At 40.9% G+C, this 26430-nt stretch overlaps 1 protein-coding gene across 3 annotated transcripts; it reads right to left on the minus strand.

Annotated features, from left to right (window-relative positions):
* On the minus strand, positions 1-25548 carry SLC18B1 (solute carrier family 18 member B1). 3 transcript variants are annotated; one of them, XM_059082905.2, is made up of 14 exons: positions 25315-25548; positions 23978-24117; positions 21766-21861; positions 21369-21442; positions 20507-20654; positions 18180-18336; positions 13082-13218; positions 10266-10367; positions 8873-8964; positions 6957-7052; positions 5180-5254; positions 3944-4037; positions 3795-3847; positions 2799-3567 (listed from the first exon to the last, which is right to left on the minus strand). In XM_059082905.2, the coding sequence occupies exons 1-14, from the start codon at positions 25355-25357 to the stop codon at positions 3501-3503; spliced, it is 1374 nt and encodes a 457-aa protein (XP_058938888.1). In that variant the 5' UTR covers positions 25358-25548; the 3' UTR covers positions 2799-3500. The 3 variants fall into 3 exon arrangements, with proteins under 3 accessions (XP_066866907.1, XP_058938888.1, XP_066866906.1); XM_067010806.1 differs by lacking the exon at positions 3944-4037 and having other exon boundaries at positions 1-3567; positions 25315-25509; XM_067010805.1 differs by lacking the exons at positions 3795-3847; positions 3944-4037 and having other exon boundaries at positions 25315-25471.
* Between the last annotated feature and the right edge of the window lie 882 nt (positions 25549-26430).

The following is a 26430-nucleotide window of genomic DNA, read 5'->3' on the forward strand; positions in this document are numbered from 1 at the left end:
TACATGAATGTTCACAGCACCTTTATTTGTTTTACCCACAAACTGAAAACAATCCAGATGCACTTCAATGGATGAATAAACAAGCTGTATGTCCGTACCGTGGAATACTACTCAGTAAGAAATGAAATATGGACCCATGCAACAATGTGGATGGATTTCAAGAGCATTCTGCTGAATGAAAAAGGCAATCCCCAAACATAACATACAATAGGATTCCATTTATGCAGGATTCTTGAAACGACAAAATTACAGAAATGGAGAACAGATTAGTAATTGCCAGAGATTAAGGAGGGAGTGAGGGTGAGAGAAAAGTAGCAGCATGGGCAACTGAAGACTGGGAATCTTTCTTTATCTCAACTCTACCAATATATCCTGGTTATAGTAATGTACTGTTAAGTGTTGCGAGATGTTACCATTGGGGGAAGCTGGGTAAAGAGTACAGATGATCTCTGGGTATTATTTCTTACAACTGCATGTGAATCAACAATTAACCTCAAAATTTTTTTTAAAGTTTAATTGAAAAAACGATTTGTGATTTTAAAAAACGTGTCCTTTTTATTTTAAACACATAAAAGATACTTTTTTTTTTTTTTTTTGCGGTACGCGGGCCTCTCACTGTTGTGGCCTCTCCCGTTGCGGAGCGCAGGCTCCGGATGCGCAGGCTCAGCGGCCATGGCTCACGGGCCCAGCCGCTCCGCGTCACGTGGGATCCTCCCAGACCGGACCACGAACCCATGTCCCCTGCATCGGCAGGCGGACTCTCAACCACTGCGCCACCAGGGAATCCCAAAAGATACTTTTAAATTTATTATATTCTACATTCAGTCTCATTTTTTAAAAAGTGCTTTTAAACTGGGCACTTTGTTACATTTAGATGAATATAAATATAAACACATAACACAGATTTCCTTTGATAATTTTGACCTACCTTTTGGTTTCAAAAGGTTCAAAGTTCAGCTATTGTTTCTCATATTTTTAACTTTTTTGTCATTTATCTTAATACTTCAAAATCATAAAATGAGGAAGGGGCAAAGTTGTTTTTGTACAAAGCGGCTTCAAATACACTGGTATACACAGCAGGTACTGACAGCGGCGTGTTGGGAGGGGGAACAAAAAATTCTCTAGCCAGTAAGCCTGGAATCTTTGCGTTGACCTTGCACTAGTCTCAACAGTCAACAGCGCTGGTAACGGTAATAGGCAGACAGCCGAGTGACGCCGGGACGCCAGATGGGAGCGGTGCGAGCTCGGGCGCCGTGGCCCGGCTTTGAGCTGCTGGATCCCCGCGGTGCTTTAATAGCGACCCCACGTGGTACAAATGGGAACTACAGGCATTCGGCGGCATCCTCGGCCACTGGGCGGAGGAAGCGCGGCCCCGCATTAGCCTGCATCCTGGGCCCAAGGAAGGAAAGCCCCGGAGAGGGGCCAGGACGGTTTAACCCGGGAGATCGAGGCCTGGCCCTTTCCTCAGTGCACACGAGTGCAGGGGGCTGGGGTCACACTCGTCCTGGTGCCGCTCCGTTAAGCGGGTGACAGGCCATTTGTGCTTGGCAGTCAAGCGACCAGCCTCTGGAGTTCTCAGGGCGAGGGGACTTGGGGGAAGAGGAGAGTGAAGAGTTCATGGGAACTGTGAATATTCAGTTTTGGGAATTAATGCCAAACAGTCTTCCGAAACAGTCCGTAGTCCAGTTGCTGTCCATCTTCTCCAACCTGGGTACTGTGATCCTTTAAATTTTATTTTTCCCTTATGGTGGTGTGAAAGGGCATGGTTTAATGTGCCTCTTCCAGATCTGTTTCTCTCCCATTCTTCCCCATTTCACTAAGAGGCACCAGCTGACCATCCATGCCCTCAAGCCAAATCCTAGGAGTCTTCCTGAATTTCTCTCCCCTTCTCTGTCCATTATCAGCAAACCCTGTTGGTTTTACTTCCAAACACATCCTTTTCTCTACTTCAGCACCACCCTCCTGATCCAAACCATTAAAGTCTCTCTCAAAGCTTCCAAAGATTTCCCTCCACCCCTGGTAACCTGCATCCCCACTCACCTTGGCCATGCAAACACAATGACCTTCCAGGTATGAATCAAATTCTAGAATCCTCCATTCAAAAGCCGGCTCCTCTCCCCCGCCCAAGTTTCTCTGTTTACTAGACTCCAGCCATGTGGGCCGCGGCCTTCTCTTTGACCATGTCAAGCCGTTTTGTACATGCTAGGGAGGGCTCTCCCCTCAGAATGGCTGCCTCATTCTCATCCTTCAGAGCTCAGTTCAAGGCCTTATCTAAATGAGGATCCTCACACCTAATCAGCTCCAGCCAATTACTCTTTCATATCACCAGGTTTTTGTTTCTGTTTTTGTTTTCCATCATAGCATCTCTGCAAGAGAACTAGAGATTCTGATATTTATTTCTTGCTTGTCCCTTACACTGGAATATTAGTTCCATAAAGACTAGACTCTGTTTATCTTGATCACAGCTAAATCTGTAAGATCAGGCACAATGTCAATTCAGAGAAGGCATTCAATAAATATTTTTGAATTAATAAATAGATAAAAAATAGTTCTTCTACTAAAAAGGGGGGTGGGGTAAATGGGGCTACTACACCATGAAAATGGATCAGGAGGTATGAGAGTTGCACAGCATAGATGCAGTCACTTCAAACAACAGCATGGATTTTACCTGAAGTCAGAGGAACCCCTTCCCTAACATAGAACAAGCATTCCTGTGGGCTCACGTGCTCTGGGAATGGGATACATCTATTGGGAGTATGTTTTTTTTTTTTTTAAATGATAGAACTAAAACAGAGACATTAAGGGAAATGAATAATATTATACCAAGCATTGTTTATAAATCCAGATCCTAATTCACAGCATGTTACAAAATTGGAAGTGTTAAGTAATGTTATTCTTGTATCTTTCACACAAACAAAAGTTTTAGAAGAGTTGATGGCCAGGGTATGCAACAGAGTTTTTCCACAGTAGGATGGAATTTTGCCTTTTGAACAAAAACAAAAAAATCTTAGGACACAGAGAAAGCAAATATTTTAAAAACTGATTTCACACTAATTATTCTGTATATTTTGAGTTATCTTTATATTATTTTTAAGCATATCAAATCAATTCATTTCTTTCCCTGTTAATAAAAAGGGTACAGTCACAGAATCAGTGCCCTCAGAATAAAAAGTAAACAGAGGAAACAGGACACCTAGGGTCAGTAACATCCTCAGGGCCAAGTCTGGTCACTCAAAACCAAAAACTTTTGTTGATTTTCAACAACTCTTTGCATACTTAAGGTTTCAAATACGGCTGGCTCAGCAGACCAGCTCTTCAGGACAACAGTATGTGCAGCCCAACACAGGATCATCCAAAACTATGTTACCAATTTCAGGATGCTGGTGTGGAGTCCATGGAGTTTTGTGTGTAAAAATTAGGAAAATCCTTAAAGCGATGAAGTTCAAGCCCAGGAGCATCCATCTCCCAGCCCCGTATCAGTAGGGATTCCTAAGGTAAGGCTACGTTTCATCAGGCAAGAGAGCAGTCCGTTCCTCCTCTGTGCCGAGGATATTTTGAAGTTTAGATCTACGTTGAAGGAAAGAAGAGGCCAACCTCAATATTTCTCACCTTAAAAAAAAATTCAGTACCTACACCTCTACCCAACTACTTCCGTACATGTGTCTATCAAGTGATGAGGCTCAGAGTGCCCAGAAATCTCCAGAGTGGAAGACTGGATGGAAAATGGTATCTTTTCTCCACTCCCACAAGCCAACTTGTAAAGGGAGAAAAAAAACCTCAAGAGTTGACCATACCTCCTTCTTCTCCTTGAATGCTCCAATAGATAAAACAAGCCCATCACTAGTCCCTTTAACACAATGAAAGGTACTAGTTAATGTCAATTATCCAAGTCACATTTCTCCATAAACATAAGGAAAATGAAAGTAAAAGACTAATTACTCACACTTGTCAGAGCCCAGAGACCCTGTAGAGCAGCTGCCCATTCAAAACCAATTTTCTCATACAGAAATCCCCCCAGCGTTGGTCCTACAAAAGCACTAACAATGAAAAGAAGAAAGAGGATTATAGTGCAAAAAAAAGTTACTCCTTATAGGCTGCATAACCGCTTCAATTCATTATATTGAAACTATAAACACTAACGAAAAAAGCCAATTCCTGGATAGAGCATTAGGTGTAAGAAAATAATTCTACCTGATAATGATGATGTTTAAAATTTTTAAACAATCCTAAAATTATAACTGCTTCTGAAAAGTTGGTGCCTTATATGAAAAATTTTAAAAGATATGCATTCAAAAGAACCTTTAGGGCTTCCCTGGTGGTGCAGTGGTTGAGAGTCCACCTGCCAATGCAGGGGACACAGGTTCGTGCCCCGGTCCGGGAAGATCCCACATGCCGCAGAGCGGCTGGGCCCGTGAGCCATGGCCGCTGAGCCTGCGCATCTGGAGCCTGTGCTCCGCAGCGGGAGAGGCCACAACAGTGAGAGGCCCGCGTACAGAAAAAAAAAAAAAAAAAAAAAAAAAAAGAACCTTTATATTATTCTCTCTACTCTTCTAGGTATTTGTATTTAAGACAACTCAGTACATACTTATTGATGATAGCTACATAGCCAGCATACAGTTATCCCTCTGGTATAGTAGAGAGTTAAAAATAAATATACAAATGAATGAATAAATGAATACATTTTCAAAACTGAGACAGGCTCCTGTTAAAGGAACTTTAAAATATCACTTAGGGCTTCCCTGGTGGCCAGTGGTTGAGAGTCCGCCTGCCGATGCAGGGGACACGGGTTCATGTCCCGGTCCGGGAAGATCCCACATGCCACGGAGCGGCTGGGCCCGTGAGCCATGGCCGCTGAGCCTGTGCGTCCGGAGCCTGTGCTCCGCAACGGGAAAGGCCACAACAGTGAGAGGCCCACGTACCGCAAAAAAAAAAAAAAAAAAAAAAAAATCACTTAAATAAGACTTAGTATATGAGACGATTTTGATTATGTATTAAAACTGCTGGTATAACCATTGATCTTGAAGTCAGACAGCTGGATTAGAACTGCAGCTCTGCCCTAAGTGAATTATGTGCCTTCTGGCAACTCATCTGACCTCTCAGTGTCTGAATTTCTTCGTCTGTAAAGTGGGGATAGCATTTTCCAACTTGCAGGTGTGAATGGAATTCAATAGCTACTCACCCAACTGACCACAATGCACCAAAGAGACCTGACACAAGTCCCAAGGTACTTAATCCTTCTTCAAATCCATTTTCACTGCAAAGAGAAACAAGAGTGTGTCTGTGGTTAAAAGGGAAACCTGCATGAAACAAAAGAATAGTGTATGGTATAAAAATAAACCGGGGATAATCTGGATAAACCCAACAGCAAGAACATTCCATTTCTAAAATAAAAAGCTAATCTCATTTGAAGATATTACTATAGTAATATTTCCTCCAGGGTTTTCTAAAAATACTTCTACTGCATATATAGGATACAATATTAAGAATCGTGACCCACTTGCATTAAATGTTTATTAAAGTATATAATGAACTAAGAAATTCTTCAAATGAGATGAACATGTAGAGAGAACGATGGGCCACGTTTAGAAAATACAGAGGCAGCTCCTCATTCCTTTGAGACTTGTTGAACTGACAACAGCGGAGCCATCGGTGTTCTCCCTGCTCAAGCTCACTTTGTGTTCTTCAACATTATGCCTGCTAAACAAAAGACTGATGGCCAAGTGACAAAGATAGGACACATTTGGTCTTCTTCGCCATTTCTGGCACACAGTTCCTAAAACCCGTGGAATTTCTTAAGGGATGAAAGCCATTAAAAAAAAGTGTCTTTTGTTATGTTAACTGATGACTTTGGGACTAGCACCCATGTTGCCTGGAGAACCAACATGTGATTAGAGGGTTGGAACTTCCAGCCCCACACATCCCTCCCCCATAGAGAGAGGGGGTGGAAGTTGAATCAACTGCCAATAGCCAATGATTTAATCAGCCATGCATATGTAGTGATGCTTCCATAAAAACCCAAAAGGACTGAGTTCAGAGAGCTTCCAGCTTGGGAAGCCAGAATGCTTCCATGTGCCACTGTGTGGGCCCCAAACTCCACAAGGACACAGGCTCTGCTCCTTGGAACCTTATCGCCCTATATATCTTGTCATCTGGCTGCTGATCTGTATCTTTTAATATCCTTTGCAGTGAGCCAGTAGCTAGTGAGTGAACTGGTTTTCTGAGATCTACGAGCTGCTCTAGCAAATGAAGAGAACCCACGGAAGGGGTCGTTGGAACCTCTGATTTACAGCCAGTCAGTCAGAAACATCGGTAACAACCTGCATTTGAAATTGGCATCTGAAGCAGAGGGCACTCTTGTGGGACTGAGCCCTTAACCTGTGGGATCTGACGTTATATTAAATACTGTCAGAATTAGTTGAATTGCAGGACACCCAGCTTGGTGGTGTGAGGGAAGAAAAACCCGCACATTGGAATTGATACTAGAATCCATTAACCTGGTCACTCTGTGCCCTTGTGTGGACCTCCTCCATGAGAGGGAAATGATGCTGAGGCCTTCCCATTGTGCTTTGGCTTTTTTTTTTTTTTTTTAAATTTATTGAAGTATAGTTGATTTACAATGTTGTGCTAATTTCTACTGTACGGCAAAGTGCTTCAGTTATACATATATATTGCTTTGGCTTTTTTAGAAGTATACCTATACCGAAGTGTAAACTAAGCCAAGCCTCTATCCACAACCCATTTTACCTATCATTGTATTAATATTACTATTTTTTATCATTTATATTATTGTATTTTTGCTTATACTATTTATATCACAATATTGCATGACATGAAATCATGAAGATTTAGTATTGTAAAAAAATATCCAACATCCTTCAAAATTGAGAAATTCAAGAAAGCTTGTGATGTTTATTGCTAATCACAATACAATTCTTCAAGCCACGGAAGTAACTTACTGTGCGCAACTGAGAATCTCCGGGAAAGTTGAAATTAAACTCATTCCAGCAGAGATACCATTTATGACTAATATCAGCACCAACAACCAGAGGTGACTGCAAGAGAGTTTTGGAGAAAAATCAACATTTAAAGAGACAACAAAGCTTCACGCCGAGGAGGGCAGGCAGGATCTCAGAGAGAAGTTCGTTTCACAGATGACATGACTAGTCTGGTCCTTATCCCCATCTGATCCCATTTTGTTCAGTGAAAGCACCTTTTAACTCCTTACATTTTTGAGGGGGAAAAACGATCAATTTATCCTGCTATCCCAATATCTTTGGTCACACATGTCACACGCCTAGAGTCAACTTGCCTTCTTATCACCATGTAAAAAAGCCTTTGAAATTTGGTTAAAATGTCAGTGTTAATGTTGCTCCTTCAAGTACTTGGCTTTGAAATTCCACTGACTGAAAAATGGCACAGAAGGAAAATGGTAAAGGAAGTGACAGGAACCTGCTACGTGTTCCATGTCGGGCCCTACGTCAGTTACTTCACATCCATTATTCTACTGAATCCTTGCAGCAACCCTGCCATGTAAGTCTATTAAAAATGATTAAGGAAGACAATCTAGGTGATACAAACAAACTTTATTTAACACTTTATGAAGTGGATGGTCTCATTTTGGAGAACTGAAAAATGGGATGGAAGGCAGGAAGCTTTTACAGGTTAAGGGGGGAAAAAAAAAAGGAAGAGAAGATGGGGCTATGCAGTCCATCTGGTTTGGGGTGCGTGGCCCACAGTTGATGGCTTGGAGTTTGGGGGTGACTGGGTGACTGGATAGACTGCTTTTCTGGTCAAGAGGCGCATTTACAGGGACATGAAAGTTTTCTAAGTTTTGGTTTGATGACCTGGCCCCCTGGGCTGGAGCCACTCTATCTTGAGCCTAGAAAATTATTTCAACAGTACTATTATTGGCTTTTTTGGTGGATAAGAAAAATGAGGCTCTTGGAAGTTAAATGATTTGCTCAAGTTCACATACCAAGGAAGGGGCAAAGCCCAAATACAAACCCAAATCTGAAAGACTCTGAAATCATTCCTTTTTCCATATCATGTTTTGTCCCAGAGGTACCTAAAAAGCTCTAAGTAGCTCACTTTATTTTAGCAAATAAATTATAATAAACAAGCTTTATTAAGCAGCTACCATATGCTAAGGATGATACAGAAACAAAAAAGATTTAGTTCCCTCCTCAAGAGGCAAGAAGGAATAGAAGAAACAAAAGTATATTCTAAGAACTATCAGCTAAAGGTAGATAACAAATGCTACTTTTAAAATAAAGTACAGGACTTCCCTGGTGGAGCAGTGGGTAAGAATCCGCCTGCCAATGCAGGGGACACGGGTTCGACCCCTGGTCAGGGAAGATCCCACATGAGGCGGAGCAACCAAGCCCGTGCGCCACAACTACCGAGCCTGAGCTCTAGAGCCCACGAGCCACAACTACCGAAGCCCACGCGTCTAGAGCCTGTGCTCCGCAACGAGAAGCCACCACAAGGATCCCACACACCGCAACAGAGAGTAGCCCATGCTTGCCGCAACTAGAGAAGACCTGTGCATAGCAACGAAGACCCAATGTAGCCAAAAATAAATAATAAATTTTTAAAAAATTAAATAAAATGAAGTACAAATGTGCAATTGAAGTACAAAGGGAGAATAAGCATTTTTATCATTTGATTCAATTTTATGCATTCCTGTTTGCCTAGACCACTGCTAGCATCCAGTAATACTGTCAGTAAAACAAACAATTCAATATAGTCCTAAATTTGGTAATTATTTAAATAAGATTCAAAGATACTAAGCATATCAGTGTTACAGCAAAAATTTTAAAAATAATTCCTAATGTTATTTTGCCACAAATTCAAAAGAAGAAAAAAAAATTACCTCTTAATGTGCAAGAACGGGGCAGGTCCTAAGAGCATGTAGCAGCCTGCTGTGATTAAGTTTCCAAAAACGAGAAGCCATTTCCTTAGATGCTGGTAAAGAAAGTCCACAGAAACTCTTAGAGGTAAAGATCTTCCATAATTCAGGAAAATAAAGAAATCATTGAAGAACCCAAGTCATGATATTAAAAAATCCAAATACATTGGAGAAAACAAAAATTTACATGTAAGAGAAAACAGGTAGATGGTAAACACGAAAGCAAGCACAATATACCCCAAGACAGGGGTTGAGCAAAGGACAAGTATTCCTTGGAAAGGGAGTGTATTGCAGATTTTGCACATGATAAACTGTTCCAAATATAACAATTTAAAAAGCAGTCACCACAAGGAATGACCAAGTAGATGCACTATCTAGAAAATTCACATTATTAAAAAGTACCAAATAAAATGTTTCCTTATAAACTACTCAAACACAGGCTAAAAATTATAGGAGTACTATATCTGTTCAGTTATATAAGTCTATGCCTTAAAACTAAGTTACAAACACTGTTTAAGACACTTGCTTTTTCCACCTGGATTACCAAGTAATCTCCATGTAATAAGTCTTCATAAATATATACCCACATCTAATTAAGAGGGGAAACACAAAAACAAGCACTAAAGTCATAGAAGCTTGAGACCTGGCTAACAGTAGTAGCTCTGTATACTAGTCATCTGGACTGAACGGTTTAGACCTAGTTAAAGGAGAACAGAAAGGATTTTCTGTTAGGATGGCTATGGGATAACTGATGCATATTTACGTGACCAATCCTTTCACTCCCACAGAAAAACTTCTATCCTCTCAACTTGGTCAAGTCCTAACTACTTTTGGCGCTCTGCCCTAATTATTAACGTCAAGCCACTCTTTTGCAGCAAGAGAACTTTTTCCTTTAGAAAGTCTAACCCAAGAGTTTTTCAACAGTTTTAGCATAAGACTCCTCTTTTCCTAGATAAAGCAATTAAAAAGTGAATCTGTTCAGGGTCATGGCAGGTTGGCACATACTGAGACCTCACACTGGAACCTCTCCATCAGCTTAAAAAATTGAATATATTAAAATTTAAATGTTCTCACTGCTCTCCACCCCCCCAAAAAGGTAACTGTGGTGATGGATACGTTAATTAACCAGGTGGAGGGAATCCTTTCTCAGGGTGTATGTATACCAAATCACCATGATGTATACTTTAAATATCTTACAATTTTATTTGTCAACTATACCTCAATAAAGATAAAATTTTTTAAAACCTGAATATGTTAATTCTAATCAATGGACCTCTAGAGTTCAGGAAATACAGTTGGACAACCACCAGTCTAGACATACAAAAGTAACTCTTAAATATAGATGAAGCATACATACTGGCATTTTATCACTGAGTAGGCCCACCAGTGGTGAAGAAATGGCGTAGGATAGTGCCAAACCCAGGAATACCAGTCCCACATATCCAGCTGGTAAATTAAACTGTAAAAGAAATCCTGTGTTAAAGTTACATGGTTAAGTCATTTTTTCAATAAATATCTATCATTTCCTTCTACCATTTCTTCAGCTCTTACTATCTGCCATGAGGCTACTACTAACAGTCAGCATCCTTCCTAATTTTTGTCTTACTCTTATAAACGGATTACTTTTTCTCTATAGGCAAAAAATCCTAACCACAGGTCAGAAGTCCTGGATGTTTTTGATTTGTAGCATTACAAATTACAACATTAAATATAGTATAATTATCCTTCTATGAATCATAGCATTTTTACATGTCAATCAGTGCTTTGCAAATGTTAGTATGCACAAAAAATTACCTAGAGAACTTGTGGGTTTAAAAAAAAAATAAATTTATTTCTTTATTTTTGGCTGCATTGGGTCTTCGTTGCTGCGCACAAGCTTTCTCTAGTTGCTGCGAGCGGGGGCTACTCCTCCTTGAGGTGCGTGGGCTTCTCATTGTGGTGGCTTCTCTTGTTGCGGAGCACAGGCTCTAGGTGTGTGGGCTTCAGTAGTTGTGGCACACGGGCTCAGTAGTTGTGGCTCGTAGGCTCTAGAGCACAGGCTCAGTAGTTGTGGCGCATGGGCTTAGTTGCTCCGAGGCATGTGGGATCTTCCCGGACCAGGGCTCAAATCCGTGTCCCCTGCACTGGCACGTGGATTCTTAACCACTGTGCCAACAGAGAAGTCTGGAGAAGTTGTTATAAGAGGTTCTTGGACGCCAGCCCTAGAATTTCTGATTCAAAAAGTCTGGGATGAGGCCTGAGAATGTGCATTTCTAACAAAAATCCCAGGTATGCTCACTGCCTGCAGACTGAAGTGCACTGGTGTGAAAAACACTGAAATTATTAATATCTATTCTATCCATCTCAAAGAGATATTAATTTCTAATTAAATAATTAGATGGTATAACACATTTTAAAAGGCTTCTAAAGTAGTAAGCTACCTCATAACTCTGCTACTGTTACTGTTCCCAACATGATATAAATGCCTTTCTTGGTTATCTGAGTTGTTCTCATTTTCCTTAACTAATCCTGAATTAAGCCCATGAGATCTATTTATACATCAGTATATGGTTGAATACTTTTAATGACATAACTCAAGCTAAAAATCAGCCCTTTAAAGACAATAGCAAGATACAAAAGTCAGAAATGTCCTCTTCTGATTTTACAACAGGGGGAAGACAGGGTGGAACCCTCCTTCCCTAAAAGGCTGAGCAATTGGACAGCAAACAGCCAATACAAAAAACTGTTAAGAAGGCAGAAGAAGGGTAACAGGAACAAAAATGTGATAGAAAAAGCAGAAAGTACATTTCTAAAGATTTTTCATAAGTTAAACACGAGCAACTTGGGTTTATGAGAGATTGGTTACAAATTTTTTTTTTTTCATTGTTTGGACACACTTCTTAAAAGGACAGAAAAATGACTTAAAGAGACACGTTGGGCTTCTCTGGTTGTTCAGTGGTTAAGAATCCGCCTGCCAGTGCAGGGGACATGGGTTCGAGCCCTGGTCCAGGAAGATCCCACATATAGCAGAGCAACTAAACCCGTGCGCCACAACTACTGAGCCTGTGCTCTAGAGCCCACGAGCCACAACTACTGAGCCCATGTGCCACAACTACTGAAGTCCACACACCTAGAACCTGAGCTCCGTAACAAGAGAAGCCACCGCAATGAGAAGCCCGTGCACCACAATGAAGAGTAGCCCCCGCTCGCCGCAACTAGAGAAAGCCGCGTGCAGCAATGAAGACCCAATGCAGCCAAAAATAATTAATTAATAAATAAATGTATTTTAAAAAAAGAGACTTTGTTGACAATGTGAATGGAATGTGTCACCATAAACACAAAGTATTTTTCTTATGCATTACCTCATAGATGCTCACTTCTTAAGTGTGATATTATATTATTTTCTAAAACTTGGGTCCGGCACTAAAATAACAGTCCCCAAGTTTACCTGTGAAATACCCAAAACTGTCTTTACTGACTTGAAGGGGTTGTGTTTCTGGTAACAGTGCTTTTTTCATTCTAGGGCCTCAAATAAAGTGAGTATGGACTGCAGCTAGTAGATTTCTGTCTTTATAAACACAGATTAATTCTCCAGTATAATTAACTATCAGACTTAGTAATTTACTGCATTATTTATTAATAATCTTTTTTCAAAAATATCTAAGAACAAATTGCTATAACATCAAACTTTAAAATTCAGTATATAATTTTCAGCATTAAAAAGATGGAGAGCGATTCTTGGTTCCTTTCTCCCATCTCACAGTAATATAGCCCACAGTCTTTTGAATATGTATGCAATAGACTAAAAAGTAAATGGACCCAGAGGGGATCTGTTAGAAAAGAAGGGACACCTCACGTTAAATGAGCCACTAAGTACCCCAAATGCCTCACTGGAATCAAAACAGAGGAAAGTATCCTTATTAAGCAGCCAGGATGTTGCCCAAGCCAGACCTATGATGACTCGAGCAAGGCCTTGGAAAAAGGAGACCAGATGAAGGGCTTCTTTCATTACACCAAATCAGACCCCTAGTTATAGGGGCATCACAGAGGGAAGGTACCGGCTGTCTTGGTGAGTACGTCTCATTCTGCCTCCTTCTTGAAGCCACTCCCAGAATTTTCCATCAAACAGGGCCTGAGAGCAAGCAATTATGTCCACCTGCTACAATGCGGAGGTCTGCGTCCCCGGCTACTCACCTTCTCCAAAACAAAGAGGGACAGCGTAGGATCAAGGAAGCCAAAGCCTGAGCTGACTGAGGTAATGACGAAGGATATAAAGGCAACCTTGGGTAAAATGATGAGTTTCCAGAAGGAGTGTTTCCCTGGGTCAGACTCTGTGGGGTAAAAACAAAAAAAGAAACTAGAGTAATGAAAATTGCTTAACTTTATCTTTCAATGTATTTTGAAAAGTAAAATTGGTAAGGTCACCTTTATCCAGTAATCAAAATAACCACACTTGTTGAGTTTGCCTAAAATTTGCATATAAGTTATTCAAATCTAGAGGCCATTTCGGTGTTCTTAAAAATAATTTCTCTAGGGGCTTCCCTGGTGGCGCAGTGGTTGAGAGTCCGCCTGCCGATGCAGGGGACGCGGGTTCGTGCCCCGGTCCGGGAAGATCCCACATGCCGTGGTGCGGCTGGGCCCGTGAGCCACGGCCACTGAGCCTGCGCGTCCGGAGCCTGTGCTCCGCAATGGGAGAGGTCGCAACAGTGAGAGGCCCACGTATCGCAAAAAAAACAAAACAAAACAGAAAAAAAAGGGAAAGCTGTCTAGGAAAGAATTTCCAGAAGTAGTAATATCTAAGTTGCTGCCTAAAAGATGAGCTTGAGATGAACAAGCAAAGAAGGAGGAAAGAATAATCCAGGCATATTATCCAGGAATGGCTCATTCCAAGACTCAGAAGTGAGGGGAAAAAACTATTCTGTTAGAGGAAATAAAAGAGCAGAAGCAAAGGTGAGGACGGACACTGCAGGGCAGGGGAGAGAGGTCACATTGTACAAGGGTATGCAGCGATAAGATTATGCAGCACTTGTAAAACAGGCTGAGAAGCCCGGAACATCACCAGGCACTTCCACCAAAGACTGAGAAACAGATTTGTGCTTTAAAGAGACCCCTCTGTGGTCTCCTGGGAAACGGAGACAGGGGGACGAGTTAGGAGACTGTGCACTGAGCCAGACCAGGAAGCTCTCTGAGGGCCAAATCAGCACTGACGTATCCTCATTTCTCCAAAAGCACCCACCACAGTTCATTGCTCAATAAATTCTTGGTGAATGATGATCCAGTAGGGAGCAAAGTACCAAAAAAGCATAAAGTGTGGTTCAACTATTTTAAGTACTACACTTGGGACTTTGTCAGGATATGACAGATAAAGTTAAACTGTGTTGTTAGTTTCTTAATGATTAGCCAAATATTCAATGATGAACCAATTGTGAGCCCAGCCTAGGATGTTTAACTACAGACTTGACTTAGAACGGGGATACGCGCCACCCTGTGGCTCAGTGTGGCAGTGCCAGGAGGGAGACTTCATTGGCTGTGGATTTTGGATTGTATATTACAGATGTTTATTAGTCACCTTTAAAATATAAATGATACGGGCTTCCCTGGTGGCGCGGTGGTTGAGAGTCCACCTGCCGATGCAGGGGACACGGGTTCGTGCCCCGGTACGGGAAGATCCCACATGCCGCGGAGCGGCTGGGCCCGTGAGCCATGGTCTCTGAGCCTGCGCGTCTGGAGCCTGAGCTCCGCAACGGGAGAGGCCACAACAGTGAGAGGCCCGTGTACCGCAAAAAAAAAAAAAAAAATATATATATATATATATATATAAATGATAAAAGATCAACTGTAATCAATTACATTTATTATGCACATAGAAGGTATTATGGATGTATGGTATAAGACAAATTATTATGGCATAAATGGTCCCTTTCTCTAAATCCAAAGTGGGAAAAGGGGATTATCGCAATAGGAACATACAGGAAGGTATATGAAAATGAACACATAATGAGTTTAACTAAGCTGTTCATGAAGCCCAAGCGATGAAAACTTATGCTGATACCTACTTCCAGAGGCACGTGACAAAATCACCTGGAGAGCTTTTCCAAGCTACTCAGGTATTCTCACTGCTTCCTCCAATTCTGATACATTCTTCTTGGAGGGACAGGACTCCATGGTTGACAATGCCTGTCACAGGAAACTGCTCTTAGAGATGAGGAAGTGGTGTGGCCCTTAGGTGTGAAGGGGCAGGAAAAAAGCAGAGCACTGTGGCACTAGTGACTTAGCATTTAGATCACTGGTTGAGAAGGTTCAGAAAAACTTCCCCGAAGAGGTCATACAAATTAAGTTTTTTTTTGTTTGTTTTAGTTTTTGCGGTACGCGGGCCTCTCACTGCTGTGGCCTCTCCCGTTGCGGAGCACAGGCTCCGGACGCGCAGGCTCAGTGGCCGTGGCTCACGGGTCCAGCCGCTCCGCGGCATGTGGGATCTTCCCGGACCGGGAAATGAATCCGCGTCCCCTGCATCAGCAGGCGGACTCTCAACCACTGCGCCACCAGGGAAGCCCACAAATTAAGTTTTGAAGGATGAGTAGGAGTTAGGTAGGGTAGAAGTGGGAGACAGTCCAGCTCATGTGACTCCCCTGCTGACATCTAACAACAGCTCCTAGTGGCTTTCAGGATAAAGCTCTCATTTCATGCATTTAGGGATTTTTATTAAGAGGATTGTCATGTACTTGACTGTGTTTTAAAAATATTTCTTTAGTGCAGTATGGAAGAGGTGACTTGGTGAGCAGACATAAAGGATGAGAGAGAGGGAGGGACCAAAGTTGACTCTTAGACACCCAAACCTAAAGCTACATTGTTCATGGGTCTAGAAGCAGTTAAATGAGTGGGGTGGAACTTATAGAACAAAATTCTGCCAATATCATGAAAATTTTAAAAAAAATTAATTTTCTAGCTTCTATCTATAAGCTTTCCTAAAACATTAATTTTTAAAGGTACTCAATGGGAACCCCTAAATCAATATTTATACCCTCAACATTATCAATTTTTGAGATTAAAAAAAAACCAGGTTTTTCCATTCACTCTAAATAGAATATCCTTCTTTAGATAAACAGAAAGTTTGCCAAACCATTTCAAATGGACAAAAAGCCTAAATAGACATTTCTCCAAAGAAAATATACAGATTGTCAACAAACATATGAAAGAATGCTCAACATCACTAATCATTAGAGAAATGCAAATCAAAACCACAATGAGGTATTACCTCACACCGGTCAGAATGGGCATCATCAGAAAATCTACAAACAACAAATGCTAGAGAGGGTGTGGAGAAAAGGGAACCCTCTTGCACTGTTGGTGGGAATGTAAATTGATACAGCCACTATGGAGAACAGTATGCAAGTTCCTTAGAAAACTAAAACCAGAATTACCATATGACCCAGCAATCCCACTCCTGGGCATATACCCTGAGAAAACCATAATTCAAAAAGAGTCATGTACCACAATGTTCATGGCAGCTCTATTTACAATATCCAGGTCATGGAAACAACCTAAATGCCCATCGACAGATGAATGGATAAAGAAGATGTGGCATATACATACAATGGAATATTACTCAGCCATAAAAAGGAACGAAATTGGGTCATTTGTAGTGAGGTGGATGAACCTAGAGTCTGTCATAAAGAGTGAAGTAAGTCAGAAAGAGAAAAACAAATACTGAATGCTACACATATATATGGAATCTAAAAAAAAATGGTTCTGAAGAACCTAGGGGCAGGACAGGAATAAAGACACAGCCATAGAGAATGGACTTGAGGACACAGGGCTGGGGGAAGGGTAAGCTGGGACCAAGTGAGAGAGTGGCATGGACATATATACACTACCAAATGAAAAATAGATAGCTAGTGGGAAGCAGCCGCATAGCACAGGGAGATCAGCTCGGTGCTTTGTGACCACCTAGAGGGGTGGGATAGGGAGGGTGGGAGGGAGAGGCAAGAGGGAGGGGATATGGGGATATATGTATACGTATAGCTGATTCACTTTGTTATACAGCAGAAACTAACACACCATTGTAAAGCAATTATACTCCAATAAAGATATATATATATATAAAAGGAAAAGAATAAACAACAACAAAAAAGAAATCAAAGAAACAAACAAAAAAAAAACATAGCTAACTGTAACTTTAAGTTCATTGAAGATGCAGGGAAATTTAAATTGAGGAATAAGAGAAATGAAGAGGAAGAAGTAACCAGGTTGACAGGGATTAAAGGGGCTTCAAAAGATACCAAGTAGTGGGCGTGATGGGCAGAGATGAGGAGAGCAGGCCAGGATGCAGGGAATTCCCGATGCTGAGGCCAGTCCAGCACCCAACCACAGAAGCTCTAAATACACGTCCCACGATTAACTAGTAAAGTCTTTTTTCCTTATACAGTGCTACTGATAAAGAGTTAACACAACTCCTTCTCCTGCTGCAGGAGAATCTGACCTGGTATCAGTTTCTTAGTCAATAGCCAAGTGTTCACCTGTGAACCCAGTCTGGGCACAGTCCAGGATGCCCCACTACAGAAATAACCATCACTACGCACAGAAAGAGGAAAGGCCCTCCTCTAGCTCTGTTCCACTAGTAATCTGACAATGGTAAAATGCCTACTCCATTGCTAGGCAATCTTACGTACAATAACCCCCGACTGGTGTATTTCATCTGTACAGAAGGAACTATAAACAAACCATCAATATGCAATGCTTTGTGCGTCCCTGACTATGGTGACTACTGTACCTGGCGCGTGCCTCATGGAGTCCCTGGCAGCTGTGCCCATAGTGTTGTTAAGGACAGGACGACTCCTATGGGGAATGAAGCTTTGGAGCCAAGATGACTCCCATTACTGCCTGACGTGGCCCTGTGTCCTCGCACTTGAGCTGTGTTGTACACAGCTGCAAGCACCACAGGGAAGGAAGGTCTGACTTTGTCCTCCTGTCACAGAGCCTTGTAAGCAGATGGTGAATCTTTAATTTAAAATCCCAAAAAGACATCTGATGGGCACTGCATACGTTTTATGATAAGAAATTTAATGTTTGCTAGTTCTATAGGTCAGAAAGAATTGATGACAGACAGAAATCCACATAAACTGATGGCTTACAGCAACATTTCTGAAAAGAGCATCGATTCTTTCAGCATGCTCTACAAAGCTATTATTGATTATGTAAAATAGAACTGTGTATATGTTAAATTGGTCTCCTACAAAGGCATAAAAATACTTAAATTTAAGGTTCTTAAAGTGAGGAATATATGAGGTCTTACCATAATTAGGTAAAATATACATGTTGAGGGGAACCATCAGCAGAACTATGCATCCCAGAAGGATGAAAGGCACCTCATAGCCAAAGGATTGATACAAGAAGCCACCCAAAGGAGGCCCTAGTACTAGACCCAGTCCAGAAAAAGTCTCAAGACTTCCCTACAAATGGGAAAACAAAAGAAAATTGAGTTAATATATTTTGTTTGAAAAATGAACAAAGATTTAACAGGCAGGATCCGAAAAAAATTCTATCCCCTTTACAATTTATACACACGCCACACACACACCCAAGATGGACCAAAAATTTACACATACATATTAAAATCATATAAGTACTAGAAAAATTTAAAATGAGAGTTTTTTGTTTTCTAATCCTTATAGTGACGTAAATTTTCTAATTATGACATAAAAACTTAGAAGACACAAAAGAAAAGGCTGATAAATCTGATTACATGAAAATATGAAAAACTATGAATGGCAAAAAAAAATCAAAAGACAAATGAAGAATGGGGAAAAAATAGTGACAAAGGACTAACTTCCCAAATGCATCACAAGAGCAACTACTAATCAATGAGAAAAATCGACAATCCTATGGGAGGAACTTCCCTGGTGGTGCAGTGGTTCAGAATCTGCCTGCCAATGCTGGGGACACAGATTTGATCCCTGGTCCAGGAAGATCCCACATGCCATGGAGCAACTAAGCCCATATGCTACAACTACTGAGCCCACGAGCCACAACTACCGAGCCCACATGCCACAACTACTGAAGCCCACGCACCTAGAGCCCATGCTCCACAAGAGAAGCCACTGCAGTGAGAAGCCCGTGTACCACAACAAGCAGTAGCCCTTGCTCGCCGCAACTAGAGGAAGCCTGTGTGCAGCAATGAAGACCCAATGCAGCCAAATAAATAAATAAGTAAATAAATAAACGTATTTTAAAAAATTTAGAAAAAATAAAAAAACACAATCCTATGGGAAAATGGGCAAACGTTGTAACTAGACTGTTGACACATAAAATGAAATACAACTAGCTCTAATGTGAACTGGCCATCTCCAAGTTGCAGGACAGCAAAGCCACACTCCAAACATGTTTAGCCACAAAACCTTGTCTTACAGAGCATGTCAATGGACTAGCATCCTTCTGAACCCTTCTTGAGAAATGTAAACAGTACACCTGTTACAGTGGCCACCACTGCATGGCAAATGACTATAGAACCTAAAGTGAATCTATACAGATATATATGCATACATATATATATATATATATATACTTATATGGGTATATAAATATATGTGTACATATATTTAATAAAAGTGTGAAGATTTATATTTATACAGCAAATAGTTTACCTGAGGGTCAAAACTTTCAAACTGTAGTATTAATATGGGTAAATGAGAGAATCCTTGGTACTGAGCTGATTAGACCCTAAGGTCTCTGAGGGTGGCTCCTGTTCTGCAGTGCAAACCAGGAGTCCTTCCGGGATGTCTGGGTCCAGCGGAGTGAGCCATGGGAAAGGCTAGTTGGGATCAGGGAGACAGCAGCCAAGAGCTAGGACAGGAATCTGGTATGTCACTAATACCTGGTGTCGAGGCACATAGGCAATATATGAGAATGTATGCCAATACGATGCTACCAGGCTCTGGATTTTTTTTTTTTTTTTTTTTTTTTTTTTTTTTTTTTGCGGTACGCGGGCCTCTCACTGCTGTGGCCTCTCCTGTTGTGGAGCACAGGCTCCAGACGTGCAGGCTCAGCGGCCATGGCTCACGGGCCCAGCCTCTCCACGGCATGTGGGATCCTCCCAGGCCGGGGCACAAACCCGTGTCCCCTGCATCGGCAGGCGGACTCTCAACCACTGAGCCACCAGGGAAGCCCCTGGATATTTTTGGTAAAATAAGAGGGCGCTCCTCAGATTGACTGCACAGAAGCACTTATGGACTTCAGAATGATCTCTAAGGTCTTTTCTGTGAATCTGGGAAAAGTGGAGGAAGGACTCTAGTATAAATCTGCTTCAGGCGGCCTAGCTACAATCTAGGCTATAGAGAGACAGCAAAATACTATTAGAGAGGGTTTTTTATTTTTTAAGGGGTAAAAAGAACATTTGGTTTTGCCCATTCAGGGGCTTCTAAGCCCAGGAAGAGCACCTAAGTAGACTAGGGTATATTTATTGACAGCCTGCTGCTACAGGCAGAATTGGGGTAAAAGGTAACAAAAACATAAGTAGAAAAAAGGCAGGTCTAGAAGAATGGGCCCCAGGTTTAACTTGAAAGTTCAAATAAATATTTTAGCCTACACTAAAAGGAAAATAGGAAAAGTGTATAAAATACCTACCATTACTGTAGCCACGTTATTTGGAAAAGCCTTTGCAAGGATAGAAGAAGATGCGGTTATTGCTGCAGCAAAACTGATTGCGTCAGTTATTCTCACTAGAAAACACATAGCAATAAACATGGGTCCTTCTGGAACTTGATCCAATACACTAAAAAAAGAATAAGATGACTCTCAAATGCCAAATTGATTTTGATTTTTTTTAAACTGTACTCACTGAAAACAGTAGTACCTCAACCACAGTTATTAAAATAAATCTCTTTAGAATACAAATTTTTTAAGTTTCTTTGTTATATTTTTAGTAGGAGGAATTTGAGTCATAATGACAGCCTCGTACTTTTTTACTGATATATTTGATGCCCTAAATAATAATACTAAATAGGCCTTTTGAAAAATGTAGAGTCACTCTGATAAGAACATGTATAGAAAGCCTTCTTAGTTTTAGGTCTTCCCCCAAACAAACAAAAAAAAAACATAAGAGGAAAGCAAAACCAGGAACCTGAGAAAGATTTCTGATGACATTCTCTTAACATTTGTATCCTTATGTTCTTCAGCTGATTCTTTAGGTAAGAAATTCACCTTTCTGCTTAAGCCAAAACATTTTTGTGACTCAGAAAAAGGAGTTAAGTTTCTGTCTCTCATGATCACAGGAGTCCTAACGACAGATTCAGCAGCCAGCTTAATGGTGATCCCCTAGAGGACTCTTCTTAAGATCAATGTCATTCATTCCATTCACTGTATCATTCAACTCCCTTCAACATTAGTCACATGGTATTGACTGATTTACACAAACCATTAACATTTTAAACTGAAGATAAATTATGAAATCTGTTCAAGCTCCCAAACATATCAGAACATGACTTACCCAAAGAGAACTGTAACTCCTCCTGAGACAAACATTCCTGCTACAAACATAAATTTTGCTCCAATATGTACAAGCTATAATAAATGTCAAAAAAAGTGTAAATTGATGACTGCTACAAGTCTGTAGTGACATAAACAAATCCACTGTATCAGGAAACAAAAGATTTGGGGAAGATATGTACAGTTAACAAAACATTGTAAGTCTTTAATGGAATGACAACATGAATTGCTTACAAACATGGAAGAAATTAAAAATCAATCAACTTCAAGAATGGAATGGAACTGTCAACTGAAGCACAATTCATAAAATATAATGGTGGTTATTTCTGTGTCAGTGGAAATTCTAGACTAGTAAATTAGAATAACTCATTATACAATTTAAAAAAATTAATACTTACATATTTTCCAAATACCAAAGATGCCATCAAGTTAAACAAAGCATAACATCCAAAGATCATACCAATAACTGTATTGCTGGCTCCTTTCTTTTCAGCCTTTAAAGAAACAGAAAAGAAAACAAAGTTTGAAAGGCAAATTAACGCCAATATAGAAAAATGGAGCTATTAGATCAGAGCATCACCTTCTTGTAACCTTTATCTGTAGAGTAATTTCAAAGATTATTATTTTAAAATAAACAGAGTGAGGAAGGAAAGGAAATAAGAATCCTGTGCCAGAAGTTAAGAAGGGCCTTGTTCTCCCTTGATCTAATTAGCTCTAGCTAATAGGAAGGTTAACGGAATATGAAGGAGAAAGAGCAAGTTTTGCCAGTGCGTTTGTCAACCCTAAGGCTGTTATTAAAAATGAAAAAGAAGAGCCCACTTTTCAAATCTACACCCATTAAAGTTAGAACGCTCTGCCCCATGCCTCTTGGAAGCAAAAACCTAAATTAAAAACTTTAAGAAAAAGATAAAAGAAAAAAGGCACACATCAACAGCCTTCTTTTCCTTTGTCTGTATTCCACTAAGAGGAATCTAACACTAGTTGCCCTTGCTGAGTTCCAGCTGAACCGGGAAACACCCTTCTAACTTGATGGCCCACTTATTCCTGTTCTTCTCCATCGTAATTCCACAGGCTCCATCCATCACTATTTTTTTCCAAAACTGATATCTACTCAGTGTACTTACTCTGTCTTGCCCAAGCACCTCTGATGACTTCTTACTGACTACAACTTTGGCCTGCGTGGAAGGACCCTTGCATTCGAGCACCAACCTGCCTTCTCAGATCCTCTGCTCCCATCAGACCTCACTGAACCCCAGGCCCAAGCCCCACCATCGTCCGTGGTTCCATAAGAACATGCTATTTCCTTTGCTAATCTCGTGACTATCCCCTGCGGGTTTCTAACCTAGAACATCACTTTGACTCACCTTAGGGTTATATGGCCAAGCCCCTTTCAGTATTACTCCTTCTCTCCTTCCCTTCCACACCAGCCAGCCTCTCCCGTGGCAAAGTTAACCATTCCCTTCCCTAGAGTCTCCTAACATTTTGGACATCCTCTTCAAGGAGATCCAAATACTCTGCAACTTTTTGTTGTCATGTTTTTTCACTCCCAATGGACAGATGAGAGAGGGACATTTTCCTCATCTTTTTTCTAGCCCTAACACATCCAACGCCTAGCACACTCTAGGGTGGGACGTCGTTAAACCTCCCATTCCTGTTCAGTAAACAGAATTGAACTGGGCCAGTCACTTAACTTCGGAATCTGTTTCTTCATTTGCAACATGATGAGATTCTGGCTATTCTGCTTATCTTATGGAGTTGCTACGGAAACCAAATGGGATAATGTGTTGGAAAGTACACAGAAAACTAAAAAGCACTTATGGCTACAGAGCTGTACTGCTTCTTTAGCAGAGAAGCCATGTTTCTCATCTTTTGTAGCACACAGAAGGAAGGACCACATGTTATCAAAGAAGTTAGAGGACTGGGAGGGGCCCGTGCATCATGAGGCTTTGGCAAAAAGCATGAAGCAAAACACATGGGCATATTATCTCCACTCAGCCAAGTAGTATCATTCCTTCCATACCATACCTCACCAACCTCCAGATTCCAGGTGGACTCTCTAGGGGTTATTCCTTCTAGTCTGTGCCATTATCCATAGACCCTAACACCACATAAAACACTAATGATTAGAAGGACCTAATCAATATTAATCAGAATTCCTCCTTGGCACAAACATTGCCACTAGATTCCATATGAAATTCAAGTCAGAAAAGGGCATTTAGTGGACCATGCCTTCCTAATTCCAAAATATTAATAAACCCAAACTCCAGGAAACACTGTCTTAACGTAGATCTTTTGCAATAACGTTAAAATCTCAGTTATTCAGTGCATTTTTTTTTATCAGTTGCAGAAACCAAACAGATGAATCAAACTATATGGTAAACAAAGTAATCCTCAGAAGGTCAATTATACGTAGGTGAATTACTTCCCAAGATGATGTTATTTTTACTGAATTTTTTTTTTCTGGTATCAAATATTCTCTAAGAAGTCTTCTGTTGGCTGAAGTTCTATACATCATCTTTGCCATATGCAGATTTTTACATCCCCCACATGAAATATTTCAAAGGCTTTTTAAAAACACTAATAGTTCATAAGGATATAAAAATGTCTTACCTCCTTGGGGAAAAAAGGTCCAAGGATAGAATAGCACATCATGGAACCTAAGTTAATGGAAGCTGCTGATATCAGTACAAAAACCTGTTCTCTTGAAAGCCGCCTGGATGTCTCCCTTGCACCTCCTGAAGGGCCATCACCTTGAAGGCAAACATGCTGCAATTACAGACATGTAATTGGGGCTACTGACCAAAGTACAGAAGTGTCACTTCTGTGCACAGAAATGCACTCAGGATAACATTTGCCGAGCTAAGGGCTATTTTGAATACAGCACATTTGATCAAATGTAACACAATCTCTGTATATCACTGCAATTTTCAAAATATATCACTTTCATTGACATACTATTCCCTATTAGGATTTCAGTGCACAATTTATCAAACCATCTGCTTTGTTTTACCTTCACCATAAGGTCTATTTCTTTCACCTTTAATAGATTCCTTCAAGAAGGATGAGGCCACAGGGTGCTATCCAGAGTACTGCTCTCTGAAGTATACTGTGTTTTCTCAAGTCACTAGCTTCATATGCTACATGGACTCAATCACATTTTAAGCATGTCACATTAGCAATTTATTAAGAGGGTACTATTGAAGTCAAGTGAAGTGTAAGTAGGAGAAAATAAGCTAAATCATTCAATTGGAGAATTAATACTTACAATGGCAGCTCCTGGAAAGACAAGTGCCATAAATCTGTAAATCAGTGTTTTACAATAATTACTGGTCTTCAGTAACAATTAATTTAATACTTATTCCCAGGGCTAAACTTCCATTTAATTAAAGACACGAGGTCAATTACTCAGTTCCAAACATCCAGTAAATCTATTTGCTATTTTTTTTTAATTAAATGGTTTTGAGAAAAAAGAAATTTAAGTAAGAAAAGTATATTTGAATTGCTCTTATTTTTTCAGAGGTTGCCATGGCTGTCTGGAAAAAGAAATCTGTGCAACAGGAGGAAGTCTTAAGAATCTGTGTAAAAATTTCGGTAGCGGATGAGGAAGGGAACTGAGAGAAAGTTAAAGGGGCGAGGGGGACAACAGTGGGGCTCGAAATGTAATGATCTTCGTTTGTCTAACGGGCACACTTATTTGAATGCATTCTTAAACACATAGTACTTAAAAGTAGAGCTACAGAAAGTCATTAGAGGCCACATCCGCACCACCCCAGTGCGCAAACTTTAACCCTTTCCAGAGAGAAAAAACACGCCGACCCGCATCCCACTGCCAGGCCCCTCCTTTCCGAATCTCTCGCAAACAAACCACGCTAAAGCTAATTCAATCGCTGTTAAAGAGACACGACCCAAGCCACAGAGGTACATCCGGCCTCGATGCTCTCTGTAACCTCTTGAGGGGCGTGGGCCTTCAGGGTCCCCCGGCGAGTCCATGGGTAGTGCGCGGACTCCTGCGCCGCGGCTCCCGGGTCCAAGCCCGCGCCCTCGGACTCGATCTTGAAGGAGAGGAAAGGCTGGCGGCGACTGCTCAGCGGGTCCCAGGTATCCCAGATTCCCCACGGGAAGCGCGCCCGGGAGTTCCACGCAGCCCTAGAGGATAGGGAGGAGCCCCCGGGAGGCGGGGCGTTGGCGGGAGGAGGGCGGGGCAAGGACTTTTTTTTTTTTTTAATGCATAGCCTGTTTACATCCACCACTTACAATGTGCTGTACTTTTTCTCTCTGTATGAGAGAAAAAAAGATGAGTCTATATTTCAAATAGTTGAACCCCCTACCTTAAAATGAGTAAAATTTAGGAATACTAATAGTAAGAAAAGAAGCTAGGTATACACAGAAAAGACAGGGAACACCTAAACTTAAAAACACAAATGTGAATTAGAAAATTAGGTTCATAACGACCCTTTTTTTTTTTTTTAAGTGAAAGCAAGTTTATTTAGAGAGACACACATTCCATAGGCAGAATGCAGTCCGGCTCAGAAGGCGAGAGCAGCCCAGATTTTAAATTTAAAGTGCGTTATTCTTCATAGTGCGTAAACGATGTGGTGTTTGTAATCACTGAAGCCAGACATTAGTAACCTGTCAATGAATTAACTGATGTGAAGTACCCGGATTAGAAAAATATTTGCAGGAATTATAGTGAATGCTGAAGACGCATGGAGGAGTGGCTGGGAGTATCCCCCTGGAGGCAGAGGCTTGAGGTTCAATTCAAGGCACTAGTCGGCCCTCTGTATCATGCTTCTGCATTTCTCGAATTCAACCCAGGAAGGAGGGGACTGAAAATATTTTTTTTAATTTTTTGGAAATTTCCAAAACCCAAAACTTGAATTTGCCAAGCAGTAGCAACGATTTACATATCATTTAAATTCTGTTTACAACTATTTATATATCGTTTACATTGTATTGGGTATAAGTAATCTAGAAATGATTTAAAGCAAATGGAAGGGTGTGCTGTAAGTTATATGCAAATACTATGCCATTTTGTATAAGGGACTTGAGCACATGCACCGGGG

The sequence above is a fragment of the Kogia breviceps genome, chromosome 13 (genome assembly GCF_026419965.1).
Source record: "Kogia breviceps isolate mKogBre1 chromosome 13, mKogBre1 haplotype 1, whole genome shotgun sequence".
NCBI lineage: Eukaryota > Metazoa > Chordata > Mammalia > Artiodactyla > Physeteridae > Kogia > Kogia breviceps.

Coding starts and splice junctions, on each gene's coding strand:
- SLC18B1 (XM_059082905.2), bottom strand. CDS start 25,357: ATGGACTCGCCGGGGGACCCTGAAGGCCCACGCCCCTCAAGAG. Junction 20,655..21,368: donor GGAGTTACAGTTCTCTTTGG/GTAAGTCATGTT, acceptor TTCTTTTTTTAG/TGTATTGGATCAAGTTCCAG. Junction 10,368..13,081: donor CCCTCTTTGTTTTGGAGAAG/GTGAGTAGCCGG, acceptor TTTCTTTTACAG/TTTAATTTACCAGCTGGATA.